The following is a 21,633-nucleotide window of genomic DNA, read 5'->3' as shown; positions in this document are numbered from 1 at the left end:
TCATCGGATACATCCTCAGGCACATCCCCACGGAAAGGTCTAAGTAGACTCACATGAAAGGCATTGTGAATCCTCCAGTGATCTCGTAGCTTCAAATGATAGGCCACCTCACCAATCTTTTCCAATACCGGAAAAGGTCCATAATAGCGCATGCTCAACTTAGGGAATAAGCGCTCTTTACCCTTCATCTTTTTGAGCCTAGCTTTCTCAAATCGCAAAAGAACCCAATCACCCAATGCAAACTCTAATGCATGTCTGTGACGGTCTGCTGCTTTCTTTTGCTTTTGCTGAGTCTTTTAGAGTGCCAACTTAACTCTCCTATAAGCTTCATCCATGTTCTCCACATACTGGTCAGCCTCAAAGATTTTATCCTTTGTGTGCAAAATGGGTGGTACCTTCTTCCCTCCTTCCACAATCTCAAAAAGGTGCCTTGCCCGTCGAGGTATGGATGGTGTTGTTATAAGCGAACTCCACCAAAGGAAGGTACTTTTCCCATTGTTGCTTATGCTCTGACACATAACACTTGAGAAGATCTAACACTGTGGAATTAGCCTCTTCCGACTGCCCATCTGTCTGTGGATGAAATGATGATGAAAACTTGAGAGTTGTACCCATGTTGTCAAACAACCCTCTCCAAAATAAATTCGTCATCCGTGGATCACGGTCACTAATGATAGACGAAGGCATGCCATGATACTTGAAGATGTTCGCCATGAACAACTTCACCATGTGACCAACTTTGATCTTCTTATGCACGGGAATGAAATAAGCCTGTTTACTGAACCTGCATATGATAGTCCAAATGCCATCATTCCCCGTTTGTTTGTGTCCTCGGAAGATCAAATATAAAATCCATGGCAATGCTCTCCCATGGTCAATCTGGAATAGGTAAAGGCTGAAGTAACCCTGATGTCTTCCTTCTGACATACGATGCATTGCCTAACAAAAGCATCAACATCTCTTCTCAAGGTCGGCCAATAAAAGAGTGCCTCAACTGCCTTTACCGTGGCATCAATACCTCTATGACCTGCATACGGCGGAGAATGACTTTCAATCATAACCTTGGGTTGTAACTGCCTGGTAACACACAGTCTACCATGCATTAACAAAAAGCCATCCCGAGAGTATAATGATCATGCCACTGACCCTCAGACATCTGATCATAGACCCTGCCAAAATTCTCATCCTAGGCATACTGCTCTTTCATCTCATGTTCATGACGATAAGCAAGTGAAACTGCTGAGACTTGTGGCTTGCGTGACAAAGCATCTGCCACTACATTCTTTTTGCCTTCCACATGTACAATCTGAAAGTGGAACATAGACAAAAAGTTGGCCCATCTCATATGCTTCTCAGAAAGTTTAGTTTGCGGGAGGAAATAACACAAGTTTGCGAGAGGAAATAACACAAGGTCTGATGATCTATCTGCACAATGAAATCAACCCCAAGCAAATGTGTTTCCATGTAGAAAGAGCATGAATTACAGTCAACATCTCTTTCTCATAAACCTGTAAATGCTTCTCGGCATTCTGTAATATACGACTCTCATAGGCTATCACATGTCCTTGCATGAAAACTGCCCCAATGTTGTTCCCACATGCATCACACTGGACAACAAAAGCCTTCGGAGACCGGTAATACCAATACGGGATCCGAAGTAAGCTTTTCTTTAAGCTTTTTAAAGGCTGCAATTTCCCAATCAACCCATCGAAACAGAGTTCCCTTCTTTGTTAAATCATGAAGGGGCGAAGCAATCTCAGCGAAATACCGTATGTACCTCCTGTAATAGGAACACAAGCCCAAAAAACTGCATACATCATGCACAGTCCTCAAATCTGGCCAATCGAGAATTGCTTCCACTTTCGAAGGATCCATACGAACTCTATCTTTAGACACGATATGCCCCAAGAAGTGTATCTCTTCCAAGAAGAACTCGCTCTTCTTGCCATTAATGACCAACCTATGCTTCCGGAGTTTTTCAAACACAGTGGCCAAATGCTTCCTATGCTCCTCCTCTGAGCGTGAATGCACAATCATATCATCAAAGAATGTACCCACAAATGCTCTGTGAGGCCGGAAAATCCTATCCATCATCCTATTAAAGGTGACAGGCGCATTTGTCAAGCCAAAGAGCAAGAACTCATATGGCCCAAAGGTGGCCCGAAATGTTGTCTTATGCACATCCTCGGGTCTAATGCGTATCTGATGATACCCGCTTTTCAAGTCTATCCAACTAAAGACGTGGAGCCCTGTAAGCAGTCCAATATGTCATCGATCCTCAGAATAGGGAAGCGATTCTTGATGGTGTTCTTGTTTAGCGTCCTGTGGTCAATACACATGCAGGAAGAACCATCTTTCTTTTGCACTAAGAGCAGAGGTGGACAAAAGGGTGATGAGCTAGGCTGAATCAACCCCTTTTTCAACAACTCCTGTACCTGGCTCATAATTTCTTCTTGTTGGGCTACACTAACACGGTACGACGGTCTATTTGGTGGGGTACTCCCCGGAATAAGATCAATAGCATGATCTTCTGGCCTTTCCAGAGGAAGTTCTCCTGGCAATGACTCGGAAAAACAATCCGGATACTCACGTAGGAAATCAGTCCTTTTTTTATCTAACATAGATAAATTAGATTTAGACTCATCATCTTTTGCATCCTTTACAAAACCAAGTACGCGGAAAGATGCATTTTCATTCCTGATGAAATGGCCGAAGCCGATACAATAGGAACAGATTTCCCTTTAAGCTTTACATCCAAAATATGCTCTTTCCCTCTATGAGTCAAAGTAATCTTCATGTTATACGTATTCACCACCGCATGTACTCTATGACATCATGGCATACCCAACAAAACATCACACCCATCAAGTGGCATGATATAAAACTCCTCACTGTTCACATAACCCTGCACATGAAGCCTCAGCTTCCCAATAATAGGGGTAACGGGTTTTGCATACCCACGACAAGCCATATTAGCCTCATACAAAGGCCCCATCTCCTCTACACGGATCCCCAATCTGCCACAGCGAATAGTGAGATAAAGTTGGCTCTAGCACCTGTGTCAAAGAAAATCAAGGCATTCTGATCTCTAACTTTGCCCCATGCCCTGCACAACTCAGTCTCCTCACCACCTGGCTCTTCCCCAACAAGATCAAGAACTAACCCTGCAGAAGGCTTTGCTTTCTTAGACTTGGGCTCCCCTTTTGTGTCAGAGTCCTCTTGGGACTTACGCTTGGGACAATTGAAAGACATGTCCCTCCTCAGTACAGAAAAAGCACTTCTTAGCATCCATCAAATCCCGTCTCTCCTCAGGAGTTCTCTTGGGCATTGGTAACTTCTTATACCGCTTCTCTGCTGGCACTGTTGCATCACGCGAAGGATGCCCTGACTTTTCAATTTTCTTGCTTGTGCTTTTGCTGCCCTTAAACGCACTCGAATGAGTAACGCATTTGCCGTCATGGCAATCTCTATCATCTGCGACATATTTGTTACTCGAGTCTTTATGCAATAGTCACGCACTTCCTTGGGCAACCCACAACAATACTTCTCAACCTACTCAGACAATGGCACTGCACGATAAGAAGTAACTAGGAGTCCAGCTTCCCAAAACTTCTTATTATAATCCTCAAGATTCTCACATTTCGATGCATCCACCTTGTGCCATGCTGTCATTACATCCACCTCAAATGATTATAATGTAATTACATGCTGTCATTACATTATAATCACTTTCGGGGATTCCGTGTAATTTCCACCAGAAAAAGCAACATCAAACTGCTGTAAAAAGGTAAGTGCCTTCAGCTTGTCTTTGGTGTCATGGCCCTGTGAAAATGGAACAGTACAAGTGTGGGCATGGTGGTTGCAGAGTCAGAATATTTTATGATTCACATGGGGGGTGCCCGGACGGAGTTTAAGATGTGTGGACATCCCTAGGTGTGAAGGGGGGAACTAGAAACATTAAGTTTTAATGTTTATTAAAGTTTGCCCCTAGGCCTTAGTGGCCCTAGGAACTTATTAAAGTTTGGGGCCCTAGGGATTAAATTTGGGGAGGAGTTTTCTCTCTCTTCTCTCTCTCTCTCTTCCCTTTTTGGGAGTCGTGGAGTAAAAGTGGAGGAGTTTCTTCATGCGCATGATTCACAAGCGTGGAAAAGCACAAGGGAAAGACGAGGCGACTGCTGGAGATTGCTGGCTGCTGTTTTCACTGTGCAAACCAGCCGTACAGCCCTGTACGGACAGGCTGCAGTCTTCTTCTTGGTCCACGCTTCACTTAGGACTTGCTGCTGATTCCTTTCTCTGCTGGATACTCTGCGCACAGGCCAGTACAGGCTGTACCAGCAAGTTCACAGCCCGTACCCTACTGTACGACTGCCGTACAGTGTACGGACAGTCAAGTACAATCAAGTACAGTTGCTGCGGCTGCTGCAGGTGGCGTAAACTGGCTGGACAGGACTGTAAACTGAGATACAGGCAGGTAGAAGAGTGGACAGTGGACTGTTTGTGCAAGTACAACTCCTGGCACGTATCCCGAGGCGGTACAGACGGGTACAGTGCTGATTTTCAGATCTGTATTTTTCAAGGACAGCATAAGAGTGAACATCAGGAGGAGGATACAGGCAAGTACAAGCACACGTGTGAAGCAGGGTTGTGGATACAAGTGCCTGCAAGTACAGATTGGTGCTGTTGCTTCCTCCAGTGTTGTTTCACGAGCTGAACTTGGTAAGCTCTGTTTCTGTTCATCTATCTCTCTTTCTACTGCTTGATGTCTGTTGCAGATATGTGTTATCTAGCCCCTTGTGAGAGGAGGGGTATGGCAGATTGACAAGGGTTGAGACAGAGATTGGACAGCACATGTATGATTGAGCTGAGAAGATGTATCATGCACTTGAGTTATGCCAGATGTATGCCCATGGCTGGCTTGCTTTGTGATCTTGGCTGATCAGAGGGAGGCACAGTGTGTTGTTTGAAGACACAGATCTGTGTGCATAGATCCTCTGTGCTGAGAAGGATTTGTGGGCCGTCAGATTGGACTTACAGGTGTAAACTCTTGGCTGGTCTTTGTGTTGTACTCAGCCATTCATATTATTTTAATTGAATAAAGAAATACCGCAAGGGGCGCCAAGCTTTGGGGCCAACAGGTGTCGCTGTGTTTTCAGATTTGGGCACTCTAGCTCCAATCTGTGTTTTTGTTTCTCATCTAGACTACAAGTGGACGGGTGATCGCCTCTACCGCACTCTGGTTTTCTATCAGAGGCCGGTTTCAAGGTTCCGTCCCCGGGACCAATCACCAACTTTCTGAAGGGGGTGAGCTCATGGTTGCTTTGAAGAAAGCCATCGCTGAAAATTCAGCAATCATGTCTGATACAGAGGAAGAGTACTTCTATCATGAAGAAGAAGAGCAAGAGACTTCTCCTGAGAGAGATGTATCTGAGGATATCTTTGCAGGAGAACAGGCTGCAGATGATGAACCTTATGAGGATGTAACACAGCCAGAAGATGTGCATGGTAAAGAGGATGATGATGCTCGGTTCAAAGATCGCTTGGCTAGTGTTATGGATACTTTTATGCAGCTCACACAGAGCGAGAGATTTGCTAAATTTATGAGATCTCGCACAGAGCCCCGCACAGAGCCCCAGAAAAAGAAGAAGAAGGTTCGTTCGAAGAATCTTCCTCAGGGTCATAGTGGTGCCATCCCACAGGAACCATCTTTTGGCCAGTTTCCGAATATGCAGCATGCTTATGGTGCAAACTCTCAGAGTTCCTTCTATGGACAGCCACCTATTCCTCAGCAGAACATGCATCCAGGTTATTTTGGTGGTGGCTCGGTGTTCCAATCCATGACTGGGGGTTATCCTCAGGGAGGCATGGGTATGTATGGGCCTTTTGGAGCCAATTTTCAGCCTGGCATGCAAGGGAATATGTATGGTGGTATGCAGTCCGGTATGGCTGGAAATATGTTTGCAGGCATGCAACCTGGGATGCAAGGCAATATGTTTGGTGGCATGCAGCCAGGTATGCATAATGGAATGTATGGAAACATGGCTGGAATGTATGGTATGCCTGGCATGGGAATGGGAAATGTTGACCCAATGATGGGTATGAATGTTGGGGGCAGCAATCTCGCGAAACCACTTCCATATGATAATCTAACGCCTATGGGAAAGGCGAAGGATTACAAGGAAGGGGGAGCTGCAGTGAAGTTTGACACTTTCAGTGGGGCCAAGGATAAATTGAAGGCACTTACCTTTTTACAGCAGTTTGATGCTGCTTTTTCTGGTGGGAATTACACAGAGTCCTCAAAGGTGAGGAAAGCTGCCACTTTTCTCAAGGTCAATGCTTTGCAGTGGTGGTCTACTCTTCTTTTGCAGGGCATAGCACCCACCACATGGGTCCAATTCAAACAGGTTTTCTCTTCCGTATGGCTCACATCTACATTTGAGGTGGATGTTATGACCGCATGGCACAAGCTGGATGCTTCAAAGTGTGATAGTTTGGAGGATTATAACAAGAAGTTTTGGGAAGCTCTACTCCCAGTCACTTCTTATCGTGTCGTGCCATTATCTGAGCAGGTTGAGAAGTATTGTTGTGGGCTGCCCAAGGAGGTACGAGATTATTGTATAAAGACAAGAGTAACGAACATGTCACAGATGATTGAAAATGCTATGACAACTAATGCGTTACTCACAGGTGGTTCATCTGGGTTTAAAGGCAGTAAGAAATTGGGCAAGAAAGCTGAAAAATTTGGGCATGCTTCTCGTGATGCTAAAGGGTCTTCAGAGACAAAGTATAAGAAGTTGCCAATGCCCAAAAGGACTTCTGAGGAAAGACAGGCTTTGAGAGATGCCCAAAAGTGTTTTTACTGTACTGAAGAGGGGCATATGTCATTCAATTGTCCCAAAAGAACGTCCAAAAAGGACCCTGACAACAAAGGAGAGCCCAAGCCAAAGAAACCGAAGCCTTCTGCAGGCTTAGTTCCTGATCTTGTGGGGGAGCAGCTAGGTGGTGAAGCTACAGAGTTGTGCAGGGCATGGGGCAAAGTGAGAGATCAGAATGCTTTGATCTTCTTTGACACAGGTGCTAGAGCCAACTTCATTTCACCAGACTTGGCTGGCCGATTGGGGATTCGCGCAGAGGAGATGGGGCCATTACATGAGGCAAATATGGCTTGTCCAGGGTATGCAGAGCCCGTTACTCCTATCATTGGGAAGCTTCGGCTTCATTTGCAGGGTTATGTGGACAGCGAGGAGTTCTTCATCATGCCTTTGGATGGCTGTGATGTTTTGTTGGGGATGCCATGGTGCCACAGGGTACATGCGGTGGTGAATACTTACAATAGGAAAATTACTCTGGCTCATAGAGGGAAAGAGCATGTATTGGATGTAAAACTCAAAGGGGAATCTGTTCCTATTGTATCCGCTTCGGCGATTTCATCAGTAATGAAAAAGCATCTTTCCGCGTACTTGATTTATGTAAAGGATGCACAGGATGATGAGTCTAAGTCTAATTTGTCAATGTTAGATAAGGACAAGGCTGATTTCTTAAGTGGGTTTCAAGACTGTTTTTCCGAGTCATTGCCAGGAGAATTACCTCCTGAGAGGCCAGAAGATCATGCCATAGATCTGATTCCTGGTAGTACTCCACCGAATAGACCGCCGTACCGTGTTAGTGCAACCCAACAGGAAGAGATTATGAGTCGGGTGCAGGAGCTATTGAATAAGGGGTTGATTCAGCCTAGCTCATCACCCTTTTGCTCACCTGTGCTCTTAGTGCAGAAGAAGGATGGTTCTTGGCGCATGTGTATTGATTACAGGGCGCTGAATAAGAATACCATCAAGAATCGATTCCCCATACCGAGGATCGATGACATCTTGGACCGCTTACAGGGCTCCACAGTTTTTAGTCGTAATGACTTGAAAAGTGGGTATCATCAGATACGCATTAGACCCGAGGATGTGCATAAGACAGCATTCCGAACCACGTTTGGGTTGTATGAGTTCTTGGTTATGCCCTTTGGTTTAACGAATGCGCTTGCCACATTTAATAGAATGATGGACAGGATTTTCAGGCCTCATATAGAGTTTGTGGGCACATTCTTTGATGATATGATTGTGCATTCACAAAATGAGCAAGAGCATAGAAGGCATTTGGCCATCGTGTTTGCAGAACTCAGAAACCATAGGTTGGTGGTTAATGGCAAGAAGAGTGAGTTTTTCTTGCAGGAGATACATTTCTTGGGGCATATTGTGTCTGGTCATGGAGTCCGTATGGATCCAGCAAAGGTGGAAGCAATACTTAATTGGCCAGCTTTGAGGACCGTGCATGATGTACGCAGCTTTTTAGGATTGTGTTCCTATTACAGGCGTTACATACGGCACTTTGCTGAAATGGCTTCGCCTCTTCATGCTTTGACGAAGAAAGCAACTCCGTTTAGATGGGCTGATCGGGAAATTACAGCATTCAAAAAGCTCAAAGAAAAGCTTACTTCGGACCCAGTATTGGTGTTACCGGACCTCCGAAAGGCTGTGGAAGTAGCATTGGTGCAGTTCTCATGCAAGAGGGACATGTGATAGCCTATGAGAGTAGAGTTTTGCAAGATGCTGAGAAGCATTTACAGGTGTATGAGAAAGAGATGTTGGCTGTAATTCACGCTCTTTCTACATGGAAACACTACTTGCTTGGGGCTGATTTCACTGTGCAGACAGATCATCAGACCTTGCGATATTTCCTCACGCAGACTAAACTTTCAGAGAAGCATATGCGTTGGGCAAACTTTTTGTCAATGTTTCACTTCCAGATTGTGCATGTGGAAGGCAAAAAGAATGTAGTGGCAGATGCTTTGTCACGCAAGCCACAGGTCGCTGCAGTTTCACTTGCTTATCATCATGAGCTTGATGAAATGAAAGAGCAGTATGCCCATGATGAGGACTTTGAAAGGTTGTATGATCAGATGTCTGAGGGTCAGCGGCATGAGCATTACACTCTCAGAGATGGGTTTTTATTGATGCATGGCAGACTGTGTGTTACCAGGCCATTGCGACTCAAGGTTATGATTGAAAGTCATGCTCCACCGTATGCAGGTCATAGAGGTATTGACGCCACGGTCAAAGCAGTGGAGACTTTCTTTTATTGGCCAACCTTGAGAAGAGATGTTGATGCCTTTGTGAGGCAATGCATCGTATGTCAGAAGGTAAAGTTTGACCGTCAGAAGACACCAGGGTTATTACAGCCTTTACCTATTCCGGATAGACCTTGGGAGAGCATTGCCATGGATTTTGTATTTGATCTTCCACGGACACAAACGGAAAATGATGGCATCTGGACTATCATATGCAGGTTCAGTAAGCAGGCACATTTCATTCCCGTGAGGAAGACAATTAAAGTGGATCATATGGTGAAGTTGTTCATGGCGAACATCTTCAAGTATCATGGCTTGCCTACGTCTATCATTAGTGACCGTGATCCACGGATGACGAGTTTGTTTTGGAGAGGGTTGTTTGACAACATGGGTACAACTCTCAAGTTTTCATCGTCATTTCATCCACAGACAGATGGTCAGTCAGAAGAGGCTAACTCTACAGTGTTGGATCTTCTCAAGTGTTATGTGTCAGAGCACAAGCAACAATGGGAAAAGTATCTTCCTTTGGTGGAGTTTGCATATAACAACACTGTACATAGCTCGACAGGCAAGGCGCCTTTTGAGATTGTAGGAGGAGGGAAGAAGGTACCACCCATTTTGCATACAAAGGATAAGATCTTTGAGGCTGATCAGTATGTGGAGAGCTTGGATGAAGCTTATCGGAGAGTTAAGTTGGCCCTCCAGAAAACTCAGCTGAAGCAAAAGAAAGCCGCAGACCGTCACAGACGTGATTTACAGTTTGCATTGGGTGATTGGGTTCTTTTGCGCTTTGAAAAGGCTAGACTCAAGAAGATGAAGGGTAAAGAGCGCTTATTCCCTAAGTTGAGCATGCGTTATTATGGGCCTTTTCAGGTTTTGGCAAAGATTGGTGAGGTAACCTATCGATTGAAGTTACCAGATCACTGGAGGATTCACAATGCTTTTCACGTGAGTCTTCTTAGACCTTTCCGTGGGGATGTGCCTAAGGATGTATCAGATGAGGCTCAGCCGGAAGTTGAGGAACTTGATGAGGTTCTGATTCCCGAGCAGATACTGGCACATAAAGAAAGGAAGGTACGAGGTAAAGTTTCCCGTCGCTATCTTGTGAAGTTCAAGAACTATTCACCGATGGATGCGAAGTGGATGGAGGAAGGTGACTTAACAGATTCACCTCAGGTTTTGCAGCTTTATCTCGATGCCTTTGAGTTAGAGCCGACTCTTATTGTGGCTCATTCAGGTTCAGCAGAGCATGGATCTGGAGCATTACCTGATGCTCATGAGGGGGGTAGCACCTCCACTCGCTTGATACAGACAGGCTCAGATGACATCTAGAGGTCGCTTGGTGCAGATTTTATCTCACCCGAAGGTACTGAGGCTGACAGTACATCTGTTTATGGGACTTCTATGATATATGTGTACTAGTCACATGGAGATTTTTGGTGGATATGTATGGTTCACAGTGGTATACAACTTGGACTATTACTATGCCATTGGTTTGCAATGAATGTTGATACATGTGTATGGCTTAGAGAGATTGGGACGCTGATCTTGCCATATTGTATATTTCACTTTGGATATTTTGATGCATCACCAGAATGCAATCGAGGACGCTTGCCATTTTTCAAGAGGGGGGTATGTCATGGCCCTGTGAAAATGGAACAGTACAAGTGTGGGCATGGTGGTTGCAGAGTCAGAATATTTTATGATTCACATGGGGGGTGCCCGGACAGAGTTTAAGATGTGTGGACATCCCTAGGTGTGAAGGGGGGAACTAGAAACATTAAGTTTTAATGTTTATTAAAGTTTGCCCCTAGGCCTTAGTGGCCCTAGGAACTTATTAAAGTTTGGGGCCCTAGGGATTAAATTTGGGGAGGAGTTTTCTCTCTCTTCTCTCTCTCTCTCTTCCCTTTTTGGGAGTCGTGGAGTAAAAGTGGAGGAGTTTCTTCATGCGCATGATTCACAAGCGTGGAAAAGCACAAGGGAAAGACGAGGCGACTGCTGGAGATTGCTGGCTGCTGTTTTCACTGTGCAAACCAGCCGTACAGCCCTGTACGGACAGGCTGCAGTCTTCTTCTTGGTCCACGCTTCACTTAGGACTTGCTGCTGATTCCTTTCTCTGCTGGATACTCTGCGCACAGGCCAGTACAGGCTGTACCAGCAAGTTCACAGCCCGTACCCTACTGTACGACTGCCGTACAGTGTACGGACAGTCAAGTACAATCAAGTACAGTTGCTGCAGGCCGCTGCAGGTGGCGTAAACTGGCTGGACAGGACTGTAAACTGAGATACAGGCAGGTAGAAGAGTGGACAGTGGACTGTTTGTGCAAGTACAACTCCTGGCACGTATCCCGAGGCGGTACAGACGGGTACAGTGCTGATTTTCAGATCTGTATTTTTCAAGGACAGCATAAGAGTGAACATCAGGAGGAGGATACAGGCAAGTACAAGCACACGTGTGAAGCAGGGTTGTGGATACAAGTGCCTGCAAGTACAGATTGGTGTTGTTGCTTCCTCCAGTGTTGTTTCACGAGCTGAACTTGGTAAGCTCTGTTTCTGTTCATCTATCTCTCTTTCTACTGCTTGATGTCTGTTGCAGATATGTGTTATCTGGCCCCTTGTGAGAGGAGGGGTATGGCAGATTGACAAGGGTTGAGACAGAGATTGGACAGCACATGTATGATTGAGCTGAGAAGATGTATCATGCACTTGAGTTATGCCAGATGTATGCCCATGGCTGGCCTGCTTTGTGATCTTGGCTGATCAGAGGGAGGCACAGTGTGTTGTTTGAAGACACAGATCTGTGTGCATAGATCCTCTGTGCTGAGAAGGATTTGTGGGCCGTCAGATTGGACTTACAGGTGTAAACTCTTGGCTGGTCTTTGTGTTGTACTCAGCCATTCATATTATTTTAATTGAATAAAGAAATACCGCAAGGGGCGCCAAGCTTTGGGGCCAACAGGTGTCGCTGTGTTTTCAGATTTGGGCACTCTAGCTCCAATCTGTGTTTTTGTTTCTCATCTAGACTACAAGTGGACGGGTGATCGCCTCTACCGCACTCTGGTTTTCTATCAGAGGCCGGTTTCATTTGGCCTCACTAAATGTATCAAATTTTACTGCAACTCCCCCTTCGCCTTACCCATAGGCGTTAGATTATCGTAAGGGAGTGGCCTCACAAGATTGCTACCCCCTGCATTCATGCCCATCATAGGGTCAACATTGCCAGTTCCCACACCTAGCATACCATGCATTCCTGCTGACCCCCCCATGTTTCCAAACATACCACTATGCATACCGGGTTGCATGCCCCCATACATGTTTCCTTGCATTCCGGGCTACATGTCCCCATACATATTTCCTTGCATTCCGGACTGCATACAACCATACATATTACCTTGCATACCAGGCTGAAAATTAGCTCCAAAATTCCCTTGCATTCCCATGCCTCCCTGAGGGTAACCCCCAGTCATAGATTGGAACACGGAACCACCGCCAAAATAGCATGGATGCATAGAGTGTTGCGGAATAGGTGGCTGTCCAAAAAAGGAACTCTGTGGGTTTGCACCATAAGTGTTCTGCATATTAGGAAACGGTCCAAAAGCAGGATCCTGTGGAAAGGCACCACTATTGCCCTGAGGCGGGTTCCTAGAACACTCTTTCTTCTTCTTCTTCTTAGGCTCAGAAGGGCCTCTCATAAATTTAGCAAACTTCTCACTTTGCGTGAGCTGCATAAACACATCCACTGCCCCTGCCAAATGAGCTTTAAATTGGGCACCATCTTCCTCTTTAGTTGGCATGTCTTCTCGCTGCGTTACATCCTCATAACGTGCATCTTCTACAGCCTGTTCTCCTACAAGTACATCCTTAGATTCAATCCTCTCAGGAGTGGTCTCCTGCTCTTCCTCATCATCATAAAAATAGTCATCTTCAGTGTCTGACATCTCGCTGAAATTTTCAGCAATTGGCTTTCCTCGAGACAACCACGAGCTCACCCCCTTAAGAAAGTTGATGATGGTCCCGGCAACGGAACCTTGAAACTGGCCTCTGGTAGAAACCAAAGTGCGGTAGACTAGCAGTCACCCAATCCAATTGTAGTCCAACTAATAAACAATTAAACAACAGCTAGAGTCCTCCAACACAAGAAAAAGAACGACACCTGTTGGCCCCAAAGCTTGGCGCCCCTTTCGGTATTTCTTTATTCAATTTCAATGGAAAAGATTTAGATGATTACAACATGGCCATTCATGGTTCGTATGTCTGCAAGTCGAATCTGCCAATCCTCAGGACCTCTTAGCATAGAGGTTACACAGTCTTGTGTCCCAAGAACACCACACTGTTATCTCCTCTAATCTGCTAAGTCTGTACATCCATGAGGCCTTGAATATGCATCTGACTGAACCATGCACATAGCCATAAACTCAGCCATGAAAATAGTCCACAAACTCATCCAAATCAACCCACAATCTTGTCCTGTTTCCACCCTTTGAACTGCCAAACCCTTCCTCTCACAAAGGGCCAGAGAGAACCAATCCGGAACAGTTACGAGCCAGTGCAAAGAGAGACTCCATAAGACACCACCTGCAGTCCCACTTGATCACAACAGAGAGAGAAACTTACAGTCTTCATGTCGCTTTCTCCTAATTCAGCCCGTCTGTTTGCACAAGAGAGAAGGTGACAATCCAACCCCTGTGCGCCGCCTGGAGACTGCTCGCTTCTTTTCCACGAAAAAGCCAGCTCCTTTGCAGCCCAACTCCTACTGCCAAAAGAGTATATGAGTGCTGTAGCGCAGCCCTTCCTCTCTCAGTCCAGCCCACCTTCTGTCTTGCAGATCTGCGCAGCTATTCACCATAGAAAAGGGGAGGTCCATACACTGTTCAGCCCCAGCCCGCAAATCTCTCAAAGATGAAAAGCACCTCTGCGTATGTAGCAGTTGACAGACAGTGGAAAGGAAATAGCTCTACGTGTATATGCTGTAGCTGTTTTTCCAGGCGTCAAAACAGCGCTGCCCACCTACAGTCCCTCCAAAGGCAAAAAGTAAGCGAAGCGCAGCCCTGCAGCCTGCCTGTATGTGTTTTTCTCATAAAAATCCCACTCCACGCTGCCCCTCAGCAATCTTTTCCAAAAAAGCAAGAGATAGAGAGAGAGAGAGAGGGAGGCGTGTACTCCAAAAGTGGAGTAGCCCACCCCCATAAATATCCTAGGGGCCACTTATGGTTTTTAAAACCTTCCTAGGGACCACTTATGGTTTTTAAAACCTTCCTAGGGACCACCCAAGGTTATAAACCTTATGAACTTTAATCCCTTGGTCCCCCTTCACACTTGGGGTTTTTGAAACATGTTACCTTTTTGTCCAGCCACCCAAAGTATGAATCTTCAAAAATTTATCTTGCTCACCAACCACCATGCTCACACTTATGCTGCACCCATTTCACAGGGTCATGACAATGTTCCACAAGGATGTGTCCACAGGAAGGACCTATGGTTGTTTACAAGGTCCAATCGATGGTTTAACTTGAAGATTTTTTCATCCACAAGACAACGTAGGGTTTTGCCAAGAGTGTTTTTGTTATCCATAGGAGAAGGTGCACTTGTGGATAAAATTACTTGAATGACTTTTAGAAGGGAGGTTCTCACGAATGCTTCTCAACAGAAAGAGGTTTGGTCCATACTTCAACATAAGCTGTCAAAACAGTGGTCAATACATCTTCTAGAGGAGAATTGATCAGCAGCATTGCTGGGAGTTTTGTTTGCAGGTGTTGGTGCCGACAATGCACGGACAGAATCTTAACCTCCGCAGTAAGCACAAGGTGGTCTCGACTCTCTTAACTTTCCAACCAGTTAGTTCCTTGGGGAAGATTGGATTTGTCTATTGTACATGGTGCTTCTTTGGACACCGTAGAGGTGAGGACAGCTATAATTTTATTGGGGAAGAATGTGGCCCACCTACACACACAAGGCAAACAACCTCCAAGGCTCGTGCAGGCAGCAACATGGGCACATCATGTGCAGCCCACAAGGCAGTTTTGAATCAGTTTTGCGCAACCTAAGCATGTGCAGACCAGACCAGACCAGCCAGGCCATAGTGTCCAAACCGTTAATATGACACTTTTGTAGGGCTAGCAAAAGGCTGGCCAACTTGAGTTAGTTGGATAAGAATTTGTTTATAATTAGGCACTCCAGCTCCTCATTCAATTATCAAGTTTTTTGCACTCACAGCTCTTCAGCGCACAAATCCACAAACTATTGGAGAACCAAGGAGAAGGATCTTGCTAGCAGTCTTTACAATGTCCTACACTTATCATGATCAAAAATTCCATGGTTACTTCTGAGCTTCAAATTTCACAACCTTCAAGAGTTGAAATTTTTTTTTAAAATGCAAAAGACATCTTTCTGAAATGTCGATGTCAACATTTCAGCTAAACTTACATGTATTAATGCCCCTGTACAGAAGGTTGAGATCATCACTCCTGGCCCCGCAAGTAAAACCATTTGCATAAGGCATCTCTGTTACATAAAATTTCAAAATTATGTAAAATACAACAGATCTTACAGAATGTGTTAAAACTTAAAATAAACCTGCATCTTATAGACAGGTTAACAAATAAAGGTAAAGAATCACCCGATTCGACTATCCAGCTACAAGAAAGCTTGAAGGCCTCGCTTACAGTCCAAACAAGTTTCTTACCACAACATGCAATAGCCAAAATAATTAGGAAAAAAATTAGGTTTTTATACTATGCCTTTGCTAATGAGAAATCCATAAAGAGGGCTACCGTTACCCTTCGCTCAAGCCACCCTTAGCACTGTAACATGAACTTGTAGCCTTTGTTTCGTTATATCACTCTTAAAACTTGTTGTGTCTATCTCATCCTTCAGCATCATATAACGACACCCACATAACAGGTGGACATTAAATCACAAGTAGTAAGAGAGGATGGCATATTATAGTACTGGCTTGTTTCATTGTACATATAGGGTCGGCATTTAAACACAGGATTCTTCCTTTTCTATGTTCTATGACTTCCTACTACCTTTTGGCCTCACAGACCCTTTTGGTTGGGGTCTTCAATAGATGTTAATACTCTCTCTCACTCTCTCAAAAAAGGAATCAAACAGAGTGGATAGCTAGATTGCCTATCACTCTCATATGAGAAAATGCAAGTACAAGGATCTATAGCTTTTTAGCATGAAGAGTGTGGCTCTTAAGACAACTAGAAACGTATTAACAACAATAAACTACAACATGCTCTAGCCATAAGACCTAATGCATATTTTATATGTAAATGTGGGGAGGTGGAATAGCAGCACATGCCAGAAATTAGCCTATAAAAGTATTGTACCTTGTGAACTTTAACACATCAATACATGCATTACATTGTCTGGTGCAATCATCTTCTTTCAGTTTGTTACATTTCTCACTCTCTATTTACTACACACATCACCATGTATCAGTTTGAGCCTCCATAGCTGCTGGTCTACTAACCCTAAAAGCAAGAATTTCAACCCTGTATTTAGGATTTTAATTAATCAAAGGTTGTGAACCTTAAGAGTAGCAGCACATATTAAAGTAGAGTTTCATATCCTAGCACACTTGCCAATTTCGTTGTCCACTTGTTGACTTTGCACCACTCACCTACATGGCAATCATATTGTGTTGACTTGTGAAGCTTCTTGAGAACTTTCCTTAATAGTGACACACGAAATTATCTTGACTTGGTTTGGCTCTAACTAAACTAATGACATCCACAAACACTCTAGTAGCTATAAGCCCCTATTCACACACACTCACGTACTTTCACCTCTAAGAGGTGTTCACACACACTCACATACTTTCACCTCTAAGAGGTGTTCACACACACTAACACTCATAGGGAGTGTTCACACACAAGAAATTCTTAATCCCCCCTTCGGAGCTCAGGTGGTGTTATGAGGAATAGCCTTCATACTTAAGGTGATTTGGCCTCAGTGGCACCACGTGATACAAAAGAACACAGTGGCCATACCTGATGTGATACAACAAATCACAGTCAAGCCTGCAAATGGAGCTTGACCACACATAAGATTCAGAAACAATTTCCCCCCCCCCCCTTTTCTCCCCCTCCCGACCCAAAAAAGGGATAACATAAGAATGTAGTCTTTTATAAAATAAAGCATTACAAACATATAAGAGAGAAATCACATAGAGGGTTTATTTAATTCAAATTTCGGGAGGCATCTTGGGCAGAGAACCCCCGATTCACATGTAACACAAAAAGGAAAACTTTTGGAAGTTTAAATGACGTCCAGAGTATATGTTGATGAAGAATAGTCTCTTTCGGTGGCGTTTTCGAGATTCCGACAATTGATGGTCAAGTGTGGGACCTTTACTTGCCAGAGAAAATGCTTCATCATGGTGCTTGCAATACTGCTAGGTACATTTCTTTTTGACATGACAACCAAGACAGAGGACCCAAGGGAAAGCTTGAACCCTCCATGATACTTGTCACGTGCACATCCGTGCCATGGCTAATCCTCAACATAACATTAGGACAGCATCAGCATCAGCATCAGCATCACACCATATTGGAGGACATGGACACTAAGTCAACAGTAGCAAGGCTGTATACAGCTGTCGGCAACCAAAGGAACTCAAGCATGCAATCACTAGGTGCTACTCAGTCGGCCAGCAAATGGGATAAGCAAGAAAGTAAACGCAGCATTTTATATGATATTTTTGTCCAAGAACTGGCCGACAATAGCAGCAAGTGGCCGACCAGCTCCTCTAACATATATATAAGCATAATTCAGCATTTGCATCATTCATTCATATTCACCTTCTAGAAGAAGTAGAAGTTACAAGAAAGCATGTAAAAGGCCAAAGGTCACCCTTTGGGGTACACCAACAGCCTTAAATATGTCAGACATTTTTTTTTCAAAAAGAGACTTCTATTAAGTATGAGAAAAACATACACAATCGCAGCTATAAGCCGGAAAAGAATAGAATCACCCCAATATGTAAGGTGATTTCAACCACTGAGGAGCATCATGATGCCATGTAAGACCTGTGTTACTAGAGGAAAAGAAGATGCCATGGTCCCACTCCCGCATAAATATCACTTCGCCTGCGCAGAACGAGAGGGCCCCTGAATGCGAGCCCAAGTAGCCATAAGAGTATGGATGATATCACCCCATATAGTACTAATTCACTGAGACCCAAAAATCTAGACACCTCAATAGCCTCCGTGCATCTAGCTCTCCAGATCTGCCATGTTGTAATACTGGCAATAATCTCCCAACTGGTGTCAATTCTCTGTCTGGGGGATGTATAATCAGAGTGAGGAACATCCTGCAATAAACCATGCTGGGCAATACCTCTACGAATGAAAATAGCAGAATCTGTACCACTACCCTCATAAAAAAGCTACGAACCGGACTGGGAGAGCCAAGCAACTGCCCCCCAAGTCACATGCATGGCTCGGCCACTCAATTTGCCCATAAGTTGGGCTACCGAACCCCAAATCTGTTGTGCATTGCTGCATCCCCATAAACAATGTTGTACAGTCTCAGAATTTGCCGCACACCTAGGACAGGAAGGTGCTACACCGAAAACCGATCTCCACTAATTGGTGGGGAGACCATCATGTAAGAATAACCAAAAGAAATGAGAGATCCGGCTCCTTCTGTATGAGTGCCAAAGTCTATGCCAATATCTGCGTTGAATCACTGGAGAAATATCATAGCTCTCCCAATGAGGCCTGAGAGTAGGGATCCTATGCATCTGTCGAGTGAGGAGAAGCCTGGCATTCCGGATAGTGAAACTAAAAAAAGAAAGGCTTTTCAACGAATCGAAGGCATCAATTGAAACCGATCCTGTCAAGTGGGAAAGACTCCGTTGGACACCCACACGCGTAATAGCACAACTTAATACCACAATTTGAAATGGACAACTTAATTACAACTTGAAATTGAAATGAAATGAAATAAATGGACACCAGCACTGGGGCCGGAACGGGCCGACCCCCCCCCTCAATATATGATATATTTATTGGGAGTATTTAACAAATACAATGCTCCATGGGTTCCAAGAACCAGATGATGTCCATGTACAAGATGAATACAGTACCAAACAAATTGGCTCGAAGTAGATATTCGAAGCAGAACGACCACTAGCGTGGTCCAATCTCTACGGTCATGTGCTTTCAATGGACTCCACGGAGAGCGCCCCACTGGTGTTCCAAGACCATGCACAAACAGGCGCTCTCGTACTAACGCCTGGCTCTCCCGATCTCAGCACCTTTGGACCGAGGTTCTCCAATAGTTTGGACTACCCGGCACCGAACGGGTGTTACCGTGGAGAGAGTTCCTTATCAGATTTATCACAAAATACTTTACTTAAATCTGAAAGTTCACTTACTTGAGATGGCATATGGATATCCAATACCCATGGTGTCTGTGTGCAGCTACTTGAGAGGGACACCGAGACACAGCATGTCGAGAGAAGTAGTTGCTGTATGGAGGTGACACACAGCCTGTATGGTTGCCACGCTACAGTGGAGAAGGGATGGCAGCTTGCAGTCACCGGCCTATAGCGCACAGTTGGAGAGGACACACAGCACACAGCCGCCCCGTTGAGAGGAGATGGAGGCGCCCGCAGTAGACAGAAGAAGCAGCGCCTGTAGGAGATATAGTACCTGGCTGCAGCCTACGCAGCTGCCTGCTTGTGTGGTGGGCAGCCCACTGGACAATCAGCGCAGCCCACAGCAGAGGGTACAGCCACCAGCAGAGGATAGTACACTGGCGCCTGCAGGAGGAAGAGACGTGGAGGAGCAGCCGACTGTAGAAGAACAGAATATGGGTGGCCAGTTCCAAGGGGGTGTGGGTAGGTGACCATGCACCCACCCCCACACACACACACTTAAGTGTGGCTCCCCACCGTGGCCCCTAAGTGGGTGCCCACATATAACCTTATAAATCAAAAGGTTAGAGATTAAAGTATTAAACTAACATGTGCAATATACTTACCACCTGTTCACATGCACCAAAACTCGTCAGAAGACAGAGCAAACTTCACAACTCACTGGCAGGCGTCCCCGCTCAGTAAGTAACACGTCAAGCAAGCAAACACAAAAATACAAGTCATGCGAAAACAGTTTCAAACATGCAGAACATGAGTGCATGTGCAAATAGTATCATGGACATATCTCCCGTTCATGGAACAAGTACAAAATATCTGTCGGCACAAAAATGGCACGACGTAAAACATAAATCCTGGTCTTCCTATGGAGTGATAGTCCCATAGGTAAGACACAGTTCCAGGCACGAGCCTCCCTATGGAGTGACAGTCCCATAGGTAAGACACGGCACGAATACTGGTTCTTCCATGGCGTGACAATCCCATGGGTCGAACACAGTCCAGGTCATACACGGGTGGCACCAGTCTGGCTCCCGTCCATACGACACCATCCTGCTAACACACGGGTGGCACTAGTCTGGCTCCCGTCCATGTCAGCAAAAATACTGGCCTCTTCACATGAGACACTGGCCTGGCCTCAAGTGAATGAGACACAAAAACTGGAGATGGACCAAATGGTCGGCCAATTGGTGACATCAATCCACTCCCACTCTCCTGGATCCCACTGAAGATATCTGATAGGACTGCCACCATATAACCACAAACACCCAAGAGCCATGAGTCACTATCTGAGGAGAAGGGTCGACGAACCAATGCTTCCCCGAACGACCAACAATCCTCACTGGACTAAGCATAATATCTGGGATGATCTCCTCCTATGCCTATCCTCGAAAAAACTCCCAACCAACTCGGATGATAGTCTCCATGAAAGGCCCTAGAAAGCCACTCATGCGGAATAGCTGCATCAATCTGATCAATACGAATGCGAGAGTCCCTAAGATGCTGAGTGGATGCAGCTCTCCGATCCTCCGGAAGACTCTTAAAGGTCTTTCAAGCAAGAACTGTGTATGCACATCTCTCCCATCCTGACCACTGCATATAACGAGATGATAGTCTCCATGAAAGGTCCCAGAAAGCCACTCATGCGAAATAGCTGCATCAATCTGATCAATACGAATGCGAGAGCCCCTAAGATGCTGAATGGATGCACCTCTCCGATCCTTCGGAAGACTCTTAAAGGTCTTTCAAGCAAGAATTATGTATGCACATCTCTCCCATCCTGACCACTGCATATAACGAGATGCACCAAGTGGCCGACCAGCCTCATCCCTAATGAGCTCGTTCCACATAATAGGTTGTCGGTCAGTCTCATCCAAAGACCTAGGAAGCCTTTGTTACGAATGAAGCTAAGTTCATTAACTTTGCCAATTCGACTCAACGCATCAGCAATGCTATTCAAGCTACATTTTCTATATTTAATCATGAAATCAAAGTCATGCATTAACTCAACCCATCTGGCCTTTCTATACTTTAAGTCCAGTTGATCACAAATGAACTACAAAGACTGGTGATTTGTCAAGACCATAAACTGAGACCCGTAGAGATACTGTCTCCATTCCTTTAAAGCATAAAT

General features: G+C 45.0%; 1 protein-coding gene across 4 annotated transcripts in view; it reads right to left on the bottom strand.

Moving 5' to 3' along the window:
• Positions 1–21,633, bottom strand: part of SOS1 (sodium proton exchanger, putative (NHX7) (SOS1)) — a 264,488-nt gene that overhangs the window by 205,141 nt on the left and 37,714 nt on the right. For 3 of the 4 annotated variants that reach the window (XM_086798112.1, XM_086798111.1, XM_086798113.1), the window contains exon 5: positions 15,536–15,613. In XM_086798112.1, coding sequence (XP_086654238.1) covers positions 15,536–15,613 — 78 coding nt within the window. Of the gene's footprint in view, positions 1–15,535; positions 15,614–15,728; positions 15,791–21,633 lie in introns of those variants that run through there. The other variant, XM_086798114.1, reaches the window with a different exon arrangement.

Source organism: Cibotium barometz, chromosome 5 (assembly GCF_041138505.1).
Source record: "Cibotium barometz isolate CiBa-2024 chromosome 5, ASM4113850v1, whole genome shotgun sequence".
Taxonomy (NCBI): Eukaryota; Viridiplantae; Streptophyta; class Polypodiopsida; order Cyatheales; family Cibotiaceae; genus Cibotium; species Cibotium barometz.
The sequence above is the reverse complement of the archived record's forward strand: the minus strand, read 5'-3'. Positions and strand labels throughout refer to the sequence as shown.